The sequence below is a fragment of the Canis lupus genome, chromosome 7 (assembly GCF_011100685.1).
Source record: "Canis lupus familiaris isolate Mischka breed German Shepherd chromosome 7, alternate assembly UU_Cfam_GSD_1.0, whole genome shotgun sequence".
NCBI lineage: Eukaryota > Metazoa > Chordata > Mammalia > Carnivora > Canidae > Canis > Canis lupus.
The window spans coordinates 41,219,887-41,229,839 of NC_049228.1; the positions used below are offsets into that span (position 1 = coordinate 41,219,887).

The window sequence follows — 9,953 nt, forward strand, 5'->3', positions numbered from 1 at the left end:
GCGTGCGGGCACCCCCCGGGCCAGGGGAGGGGCGCCAGGCCGCTCCGTCCAGCCCGGCGCCGGCTCCTCCCGCCGGGCGTGCGGGCGGGCGCCCCCCGACAGCAGCACACAAAGCCCGCTCGGCGCGCTCGGCGCTCGACTCCTCGCGCCTGTGCCGCCGCGCGCCGCCGGGAGGCCCCGGGTTGGGCGTCGGGCCGCGGCAGGCCCGGGGCGTCGAGCGCCGCGCGCATCGAACCGGCGCGGGAGGGGGAGGGGAGCGGGGGAGGAGGGGGAGGGGGAGGGGGCCGGCGGGGGAGGAGGAAGAGGCCTCGCGCCGAGGAGGGAGCAATTGAATTTCAAACACAAACAACCGTACGAGCTCGCAGCACCGCGCCGCCGCCTCCGCGCCCGCCCCGTCCGAGCGGCGGGGGCGCACACCGTGGCCGCGCCGGAGCTGGGGCCGGGGGCCGCCATCGAGGCGGGGGCCGCGCGAGGGCCGGAGCGCAGCGGCGCCGCCACCGCCGCGCGCGCAAACTTGGGCTCACGCTCGCCGGCGCGGCGCGGAGCCCGGGGCGCCCGGAGCCCCGCCATGTCGCGCTCCAACCGGCAGAAGGAGTACAAGTGCGGGGACCTGGTGTTCGCCAAGATGAAGGGCTACCCGCACTGGCCGGCCCGGGTGAGCAGCGCGGCCCGCCGCCCGGGCCCGGGCTGGGTTGCGTAACACCCGGGAGGGCGCAGAGGGGGCGCGGGCGAGGGGCGGCCGGGTCCCAGTCCCGACCCGCCGCGAGCCCCGGCGCCCCCCGCCTGTTACATAATGGTGGGGGCGGGGGCCCGGCGAGCGCGGCGTCCGCCCCTGCCCCCACCCCGAGCGCGGCGGCCTGGGGCGCGCGCGGGGCCTGGCCGGGGACCCCCTGGAGAGCGCCGCTGTCGCCTCTGGCCGCCGCCCCCGCTCAGACCTTCCGCGGACCGCGCGGTGGCGGGAGGGTCCTGGGCCGGGGAGGGCTGCGTGGAGGCGGAGTTCGCTCCTGTAAAACTTTGGTGTGGGGCGGCCGCAAGAGGTCTGAAGTTGGGAGGGTCGCCGAGCGCTCGGGGCGGCGGGGGAAGGGGGCTGGCTGCCTGGCTCGGGACTTGCCGCCAGGACCTCGGGCTCTGCGGCCCCGCGCAAACATCCCTCCATATGCTGGCGATTCAGATTGGGGGCTGCGGGGTGCGGGACTCCCGGGAGGCCGGGAAGACTGCCCAGGCCGCCTCTTCCTGGTGTGTGGGGGGGTGGGCTCCTTCCCCTCCCTCCACCGTGGCCCAGCCTGCCATGTGGTGGAGTTAGCCCGCCAATATCAGCGCCCCCCCACCCCAGCACCTGGCCAGGTGGGAGGGTGGAGCCCAGGGCCCGGCCTGCTGTGTTCATCAGGTCTCCCTAAGGACTGGGTCGGCTCCTGGAAGGACGGAGGGGGGAGGGAGGCTGCTGGAGGAGGTTGGGGGTGTCACAGGGGGCCGTGTTTTTGGCAACTTACTGCAAAGTTGTTCTGGAGAGGCCTTTGAAATTGGGTGCGGGTATGACTCTGTCCCCTAGAGGTAGGACTCAGGGGAACCAAATAGGGCTGAGAGCGGTTTACCGAGTTGAGGGGCCGTGCAGAACTGCCTCTAGACTGTAGGTCGCTCTCCACGCGAGTCCCAGCGTCTTTATCTGGTCCAGACGTTGCGCTGGGCCTGGTTCAGGCTGCCAGGCCAACTTTTGGGGCTACTTAGGCCACTTGGTCACTCGATACCCTCTCCTGAAGAGTGTGATTAATTCCCTATCTCTTAAGCTCCTTCCCTGAAACTTCTACATGTCCAGCCTCTCTGAGTGGGAACAGGTACAGAGAGAAGTGCGGCTCTCCCAGCATCCAGGGCTTCCTAAGGGCCTGGGCCGCGTGCTGGGGGGAGCAGTGTGAGGACACAGGCACTTTGCCATGTGTGTGCATGCTATATGTGGTCTGTGAACACTCGTGTACTTTACCCTGCACCTTTGATCCATCTGGCTTCTCAGCCCAGATGCCCAGGCCTGCCGGGCAGGGCAAGAACTGAACCCAGGTCTCTACCACTCCTATCTCCTGGGCGTGGGACAAAGTTCGAGGCTGGCCCAGTGGCCCAGGACCCCGGGAGGGGGTGTAGCTGGAATGTAGGTTGCAGGGAAGAGAGAAGAGGGAGGGGGCGCAGACCTTCAGGGAGAGGCAGCACATGGGACTGGGGATGCCCAAATGTCTTGTCTTCACTGTCACCCTCAGCCTCCAGGACAGAAGAGTGGGACAGGGAGGCAGTGTCTTCCTTTCAAGGCCTGGACCTTTTAGATAGAAGTAGGCTTGGCAGGGGAGTCCGACTGGATCTCAAGGAGGATCTCACCCTTTGCTTGTGCTCCAGCTTTTGTGACATCTGGGGAATGGGACCCCAAGGCTCCTATCTCCCAGGTAGAATCCCCCCTGAATGCTGAAAGTACCGACAAATGCGAGCCTCCTCACCATGCCTGGGTGCTGTCTCAACCCCTAGAGTGGCAGAATCTGAAGGGGCCCGGCCCCTCCTGAGACAGCTCCTTGACTGCCCCTCTGATCAAATAGAATCCTCAGCTATGGTGAGGGCCACTGTGTGGACTTTGCCTCCCCAGCCCCACTTCTGGGGAGGATGGCTGACTGAGAGACTGGAGAGCTCAGTGCCTGGAGAGCCCAGCCAGAGAGGCCACGTGGTAGGCAAGACCTGCCTGGGGAGAGCATGACTCCATCTTAACCTCCTCCTTCCCCTCTTCCTCCTGCTTGACTTCTTGGGGGATCTCCAAGCACTTAACAGTTCACCTTCAAGACTCAGGGCTGTTTTCCTCCCAGGTTCCTTCCTCCTCTCTGCTTCCTGTTTCACAATCCCAGAAAACCTGAGCAGTCAGAGGGCCTCACCCAGCTTTACTCCCTCTGCCCCCCCACCCCCCATGTCCCGGCACCACCTTCTCCTTTCTGCCACTTAGGCTTGCCACACTTTCCCGGCCCCAACTGTCTCCTGCCCCAGATTTTCCGGTTCCTGGGTCAGGTTGGGCCTGGCTCTGGGTGTGGTGGTCAGAACCCTGGCTGGCAGTCTGAGCAGGCTTAGCCTTCCCTGCTGCCTTCCTATTGTGTGGGCAGGCGGCCCTGGGCTCCGCTTTGGTTTGAGGCTGGGGAAAGGTGTTCAGTCCTCCCCTGTTCTTCACCTGGGAGCTTCAGTTCCCTCATCAGACCTCTGGCGGGGGGTGGTGGCTGTGGGCTCAGGGATTTTAGTTTCGTTAGCTGGGGTCGGAATGATGGAGCCAGGCAGATGCAGAGGGTTCGGCGTGGAGTATGGACTGGCCCTGTCCTGGGAGAGTTGGCCTTCCTAGATTCCTGGAGTGGCTGAGAAGTAGAGCCCCCTCCCCCGTTGGCCATTAGGGGGGGTGGTGTACAGTGGGGTCCCTAGCACTCCTCTGGCCCCACCCTGACCCACTTAGCTTTGACTCACTTGTTCTGAGTCACAGCCTGGATATAAAGGCACCGCCTGGGAGACATATGTCTGTATTGGGGGTACAGGCCTCCCCTGAGACCTCATGTCCTCTATGTGGAAGAAGAACCGCCCTTCACTTCAAAATGCAAGAAATGACATTTCCTTTGTAGCTTGAAGGATGGAAGGGATTTCTCCCATTTTGAGATGAGAGGCTGGGACTTGAATTAAGTGAAGAGTGTATTCTCCTGGCACTTCCCCCACAGGTACCTGCAGTCCAGGTGAGGCAGGAGCAGGACTGACTCTCTCCCGGTAGATGCCCATCTACCCAGGCCCCTGGCTTCCCTCTTCCTCCAGACCCACCCTTTATTTGGCGAGAAGTCAGCAGGGCGGGTATATCTGGCGTGTGGTTCTATTTTTAATTCTCATCCATTCTTTTGTTTCTCTTCCACCCCTGAGGCTGGGCAGCTGGTGGCCTCCTGGGTCCCTGTCACACCATTCAGCTGCCTCTGACCGCCTTCCACAGTTCCCCATGGCCTTGTGGTTGGAGCAGCCCTGGCCATGGCAGTGCTCCTGGAGAGACCTTCTCACCCTTCCTTTTGACCCTCACCTGCCCCACCCCCCTTCTCCTGAGCCTCAGTTTTCTGATTTTCACCCCTTGAGCATGTTAATGTCCTGTCGGGGGTTTGGGCTCAGGTGCGCGCCAAGAATGCAGAGCTCAAGGTTCCCTGCTGTGCTCCCAGCAAGACCCTTGGCTCCCCACCCCTGTGGCTGGTTCGTGGGGCCGAAATCCACAGAGAAGAGGCCTCAGGAAGGGCATCTGCTATTGTTGTACCGAGCCTGTCTTCTGGGACCTCTAAACCCTGGAGGCTCTCATTTTGTTTTTTGCTTGCCCCCCCCTGAGAGGTCTCACAAGACCCAGGTGTCCTGGCCGAGGCCTGACTCCTCCAGCTGCACCCTAGGTTTGGCTTCCCAGAGAAAGGCCTGGGCCCTCCAGCCCTAGCTGTGGTTTCAAGCACAGCCTGGGTCCCAGGTGCCAGACTCCGGGCTCAGGGGTGGGGTGTGTTAGTGTCCCCTCCTCCCCAATCTGGAGAGAGGGCCTGGGGGGAGGGGTGGTCACATTCCTGATTGCTGAGTGGCCCCGGGGGCGGGGTGGGTTGTCATGGCGATGGGGATCCTGTTTGTGGGGGGAACTGCGTGCCTTTCCACCCCCTGCTAACACACCCCAACCTCCTGGTCATGGGGAGGGCCCAGTTGGTGCTGGGCCTTCCTGGGGGGAGGGGCCGAACTTCTGTCCCCAGAGGCCACAGGGCAAGGGGGGAGGTGCCCAGGAACCTGCAGATTCCATGCCTGGAGCAAGATGCCCCTCAGATTCCTGCCCAGGGCCCCGCCCCGCCTCCTGGGCGTGCCTCAGCTCTGGCCCATCCACCCAGGCTCTCAGGTCAGGCTCCGTGTTCCAGTCCCTGCTCCTCACGGCCATGGTCTGCTGTGTCCTATCTGCGCCTGGGGCCCCAGTCAACATGGCCACCTGGCCCGTGTCCGGCGAGAAGCCAGGCTGCTAGGCTGCTGGGCTGCTGCAAGTGTTGCTGGGACTTGTAGTCCTTTCCACTCCCCCAGCTCTGCTGGGCCTCTCCAGGGCTCTGGGGAGGCTGTGGGGGCCCCTGCCTGTCCATGAGCACACACCTCTGCACCTTCCCCACCATGGCTCTCCTTGTGCCCCCAGGACGTGGCAGGCAGGGAGTCAAGTCAGGAGACCAGCTCAGAGACCCTTGCTGACTTCCCCTGTCATTTGGGGGGCCTGTTTCCTTATCTGTGAAACGAGAGCGTCTGACTACATCAAGAGGCTTTCAAAGCTTTCCCCAGAGACCTTTGGCGTTGCTTTGGAGGGGGGTGTTGGATAGGCAGCACCTTGGCCGTACCTGCCAGAGAGTCCACCTAGGCAGTGCTTGGTGCTGATGTGGGTGACTGTAAAACGCACTCTGCTGGAGAGGTGCACTCTGCTGGAGAGGTGCGGAGACTTCTGAGGGGGTGGGGTGGGGGAGGTCACGGGAGTGAATGAGCGTGGGAGACCGGAGACCAGTGTGGTCGAGGTGGACAGCTGGCACTGTGGGTGGTACAGCAGGCCAGGTGATGGCCATTTACTCTCTACCCTGTGGTTTCAGTACCATGACACTCTCCATCTTACAAATGAGGTCACTGAGGTAGAGGATGGTTGAGTAAGTAGCCCAAGGTCATCCAGATATTGGTGGCGGTGTGGGCATTCAGGCCTTGATGCTTGAGAGGAGACGTGAGTGGGTGGGCCCTCTAGTCATGAGCCGAAGCCGCAAGGTTTCAAGCAGGGAGCACGGAAGGCAGCGCTGAGGGCACAGTGGCTTGTAGGCGGGCTGTAGTCCAGCGGGAGTGGAGGGAAAAGGTGACTGGTTGGGCTAGGGTGAGGGCTAGGACCTGGGTGTGTGGGCAGGCAGAATGGGTGCTATCTAGCACCTAGAGGAGAGATGCTGACGCTGGTTTCCAGTGGGCTTCATGTCTGACTTCCAACAAAGTTTTCCTGCTTAGAAGGGTTTAAAAACTATCATGGTGATCTGGGACTCTCCCAGTCTGGTTTTACAAGTATCTTGGAGGCCAGCCTTGGCCCCAGTTTGGTGACTTCAGGACTCCACTCACTCCTGTCCCTACTCTTGCTCCCAGATTGATGAGATGCCGGAGGCCGCCGTGAAGTCCACAGCCAACAAGTACCAAGTCTTTTTTTTCGGGACCCATGAGACGTGAGTGAGGGGCTGGAGGTGGGGAGGGCCAGAGGTGGTGCCGGCACGCCTTCCCCTCGGCACCCCTTCCCCTCGGGTCACGCAGCTCAGGCAGTGAGGGCTCCAGAGCACAGTCTCCCATCTCTCACCAGGGCATTCCTGGGCCCCAAAGACCTCTTCCCTTACGAGGAGTCCAAGGAGAAGTTTGGCAAGCCCAACAAGAGGAAAGGGTTCAGCGAGGGGCTGTGGGAGATCGAGAACAACCCTACCGTCAAGGCCTCGGGCTATCAGGTGAGCAGCCACGACCCCAGAGAGCCCCTGGAGAGCAGGTGTGGCCACTGGCTCCGGAGCAGGCGTGCACCCACTGGGGATGCTGAGCCGGCAGGAGCTCCTGGGGTGGGGGTGGAGGGGCCTGCAGGAAGGGCTGGGAGGGTGGGGGGTGGAGGGGGGCAAGGACAGGAGGACGGAGGCGGTAAGTGGAGACAGCCCTTTCCCCTTTTCTGAGGCCCCGGGTGAGCGTAGGACTTGGCCTTAACTCTTTCCACAAAGGCTTCCAGGAGGAGGTGCTCGTGAGCCGGGCAGGATGAGGCGGGAGGGTGGGGGGCGGGGGTTGGCGGGGAAGGGTCCCAGCTCCCTCTGGGAGAAGTTGACCCGAGGTTTTGCCTCCTGCTCCAGCCCTCCCCCCTCCTGCACAGAGCCCTGCCTGCCTGGCCAGTGGGTTTAGCCCGGGGCTAATCCGACAGAGGTGGGTCTCAATCACTCGTGAGACTGGGCACCTGGGTGGGGGCGGGGGCGAGGTGGGAGAAGGAAGGAGTGAGTGGCCGTGGGCGGGTCAGGGAGGGGCCCCACGGGCCACGCTGGTGCCACTCAGCCTCCACCGTCTCTGCACGCAGTCCACCCCGAAGAAGAGCTCTGGAGATGAGCCCGAGCCGGAGCCTGAAGCTGCGGAGGGCGATGGTGACAAGAAGGGGAACGCCGAGGGTAGCAGTGACGAAGAAGGGAAACTGGTCATTGACGAGCCAGCCAAGGAGAAGAATGAGAAGGGGGCACTGAAGAGGAGAGCAGGGGAGCTGCTAGAGGTAAGTGACTACCGCCTGGGCCCTGGGTGGGGGTGGGGGGCAGTAGTGGCTCCTGTTGCTGCTGTGCTGCTGCTGCTGCTGCAGGGACATTCTAATCTGGGGGAGACCACCTCCCAGTGTGGGGTCCCCTGCTGAGAAGATGGGGCACAGACCCTTCAGCTGGCAGAGAGCTGGGGACAAGGACTGTGGGCATGGTCTGGAAGGAACCTCTGGGTGTGGTGGGGACTAGTTGGTGGCTGATGGCCTCCCTCCCCAGCCTCAGTGGCCTTGTCTTTGCCAATACCACCTAGGACTCTCCTAAACGTCCCAAGGAGGCAGAAGACCCTGAAGAGGAGGAGAAGGAAGTAGCCTCCTTGGAGGGTGAGAGGCCCCTCCCCGTGGAGGTGGAGAAAAACAGCACCCCTTCTGAGCCCAGCTCTGGCCGGGGGCCTCCTCAGGAGGAAGAAGAGGAGGAGGAGGAAGAGGAGGAAGAGGCTGCCAAGGAAGATGCTGAGGCCCCAGGCATCAGAGATCATGAGAGGTGAGGGAGCCCCCTGCCCTGAGGCAGCTGGACTGGGGCAGGGGGGGTAGGGGGGTGGGGGGTGGGCAGCCACCTGCGGAGAGGTGGCAGCAGAGGAGGAGGAGGAGGGCCTGCAGTGAGGCAGGGTGGGCTCTCCCAGGACACTGGTGCTGGCTGGGGTGTGGCCAGCCCTGGGGCCACATGGATAACCCTTCTCCCCTCCGCCCCTCCCCTGCAGCCTGTAGCCACCAATGTCTCAAGAGGAGCCCCTGCCCCGTTCCTGCTGCTGTCTGGGTGCTACTGGGGAAACTGGCCATGGCCTGCAAACTGGGAACCCCTCCCCCACTCCATCCTGTTCTCCTCTTCCACCTACTCTCCCCACTCCAAGCCCAGCTCCTGGAGATTGACCTGGATGGGGCAGGCCACCTGGTCCTCACCTCCATGTCGCCAGCACCCCTGTGATCTGAGTCAGGGCCATGTCTTCTGCTTCATGGGCTGAGATAAGGCCACTGGTGTCCTTCCCTGCCTGGAGTTAATTTCAGGGTATCCGAAGGGGCCTTGGACTGGCTGTTTCCATCTCCTAACGCCTCCTCCCTGCTCCCCAGCATTCTGGACCTCTGGGTTAGCTGGGATCAGACGTAGGAGTGGAAAGGATGGAGAATTCAACAGTGGGGTAGGCTTCTGGGCCTGAGAGAGGCCATCTCCAAATTGTAGAGGGGGGGTCTCAGGCAGGAGGACGTGTCTTCCTGCACTTCTGTCCCTTCCTCCCTTGCCTGTTATCCCAGCTGCCTAGATTCAGGGAAAGTGGGACAGCTTGTGGGGAGGGCTCCCTCTGTACATCCTCGATGATGATTGACAGCACCCTTTCTTCCTTTTGCTGACCCCAAGCGTTCTGGGAGCTGTAATTGGTCATCAGAAGATCCAGGGCTCTGCAGGTGTTGGGGTGGAGGACCTGGGATGGGAGGGTTGGCTTCCCCCAGCGAGGCTGGGAGTGCCGAGGAGTAACCGTCCCCTCTGATCTCTGGCCAGAGATTGGATGCCCTGTGCCTCCTCCCCACCTGCTCAAGGCCAGCCTGCACTCACACGTCACCCAGACATAAAGGAAAAGACACATTTTTTAGGAAATGTTTTTAATAAAAGAAAATTACAAAAAAAAATTTTAAAGAACCCCATCCCTTTGTGTCCTCCCCCCCCTCATTCCCCACTGCTGCCTCCATTTCTGAGGTGCCCTAGGAGGCTTCCCTCCATTTGGGGTCTGAGGACTTTTCTTTTTGTAGCTGGGGCTTTGGTGTTCCTTGTTGTGTCATTTCCCACTCACCTCCCCACCTGGTCTCCTGGGTGTTGTCACCAGACCTGAACCCGCGAGAGGACAGGGAACCAAGTGCCCTTCCCGCCGGCCTCTCGTGGCCTCTCTGCCTCCCTGTCTCCTGTCTCCCCTCTCCCTTGGGCTCTGATGAAAAATTGCTGACTGTAGGTTTGGGAGTTTAGTTCTTAGAACCGTAGACGATTTCAGTTCTAGGAAAATAAAACCCGTTGATTACTAGATGGAATCTTGACTGCTTCTTGGGGGGGGTGGTGGTGGTGGTGTCTGGGGGGTGTGAGGGGGCAGGAGATGCGGGGGTCTCCAGTCCCTTGTCGGCCTGAGGTGGGCCAGTGGGCAAAGTGCATGAAGCGTCTCCTTGTACTCATGCCAGCCGCTGGGGAGCAGTGCATACCCCCCAGTCACCTGGGGGCTTGCCCCCAGCAGTGGGGGTGAGCGGTGCCGGAGCCTGACCCCCACCCCCGACCCCAGGACACAATGGGACGGGAGGTGCAGGGGCTGGTTTGGGGGAGCCTTGCTGCTGCCTCGAGTCAAAGCTACAAAGCTACGGATGCCTGCCAGTAAGTGGCAGGAAGGGCCGGGGAGCTGGCGACACCCCGAAGTGCGCGGAGTGGCCGGAGCAGGTCAGCATCTTCCACGCCTCCCAGAGCTGACATTTTGTGACAAGCTTATGGACTGGCCTTTGAAGTGCCCACGTTTCATCCCTTCCTGCAGAAGCCCTAGGGCAGTTTCTTAACCTGCCCTGCCCCCTGCAGCAGACTGGGGGGCGCGGGGAGAGGACCGTCCGCAGCCCAGCCTGGAAAGGGAAGCCCTGTGTTTCCAATAGGAAGCCACAATCCTCTAGAAAATGGAGACTTCCTCTC

General features: G+C 62.1%; 1 protein-coding gene across 2 annotated transcripts; it reads left to right on the forward strand.

The window, feature by feature from the left end:
* Positions 1-322: 322 nt before the first annotated feature.
* HDGF (heparin binding growth factor) lies at positions 323-9,319 on the forward strand. 2 transcript variants are annotated; one of them, XM_038542993.1, is made up of 6 exons: positions 323-655; positions 6,136-6,212; positions 6,344-6,482; positions 7,085-7,270; positions 7,561-7,790; positions 8,008-9,319. In XM_038542993.1, exons 1-6 carry the CDS (start codon positions 569-571, stop codon positions 8,012-8,014), a joined length of 726 nt encoding a protein of 241 aa, XP_038398921.1. In that variant the 5' UTR covers positions 323-568; the 3' UTR covers positions 8,015-9,319. The 2 variants fall into 2 exon arrangements, with proteins under 2 accessions (XP_038398921.1, XP_038398922.1); XM_038542994.1 differs by lacking the exon at positions 323-655 and adding an exon at positions 962-1,037.
* Positions 9,320-9,953: the final 634 nt, after the last annotated feature.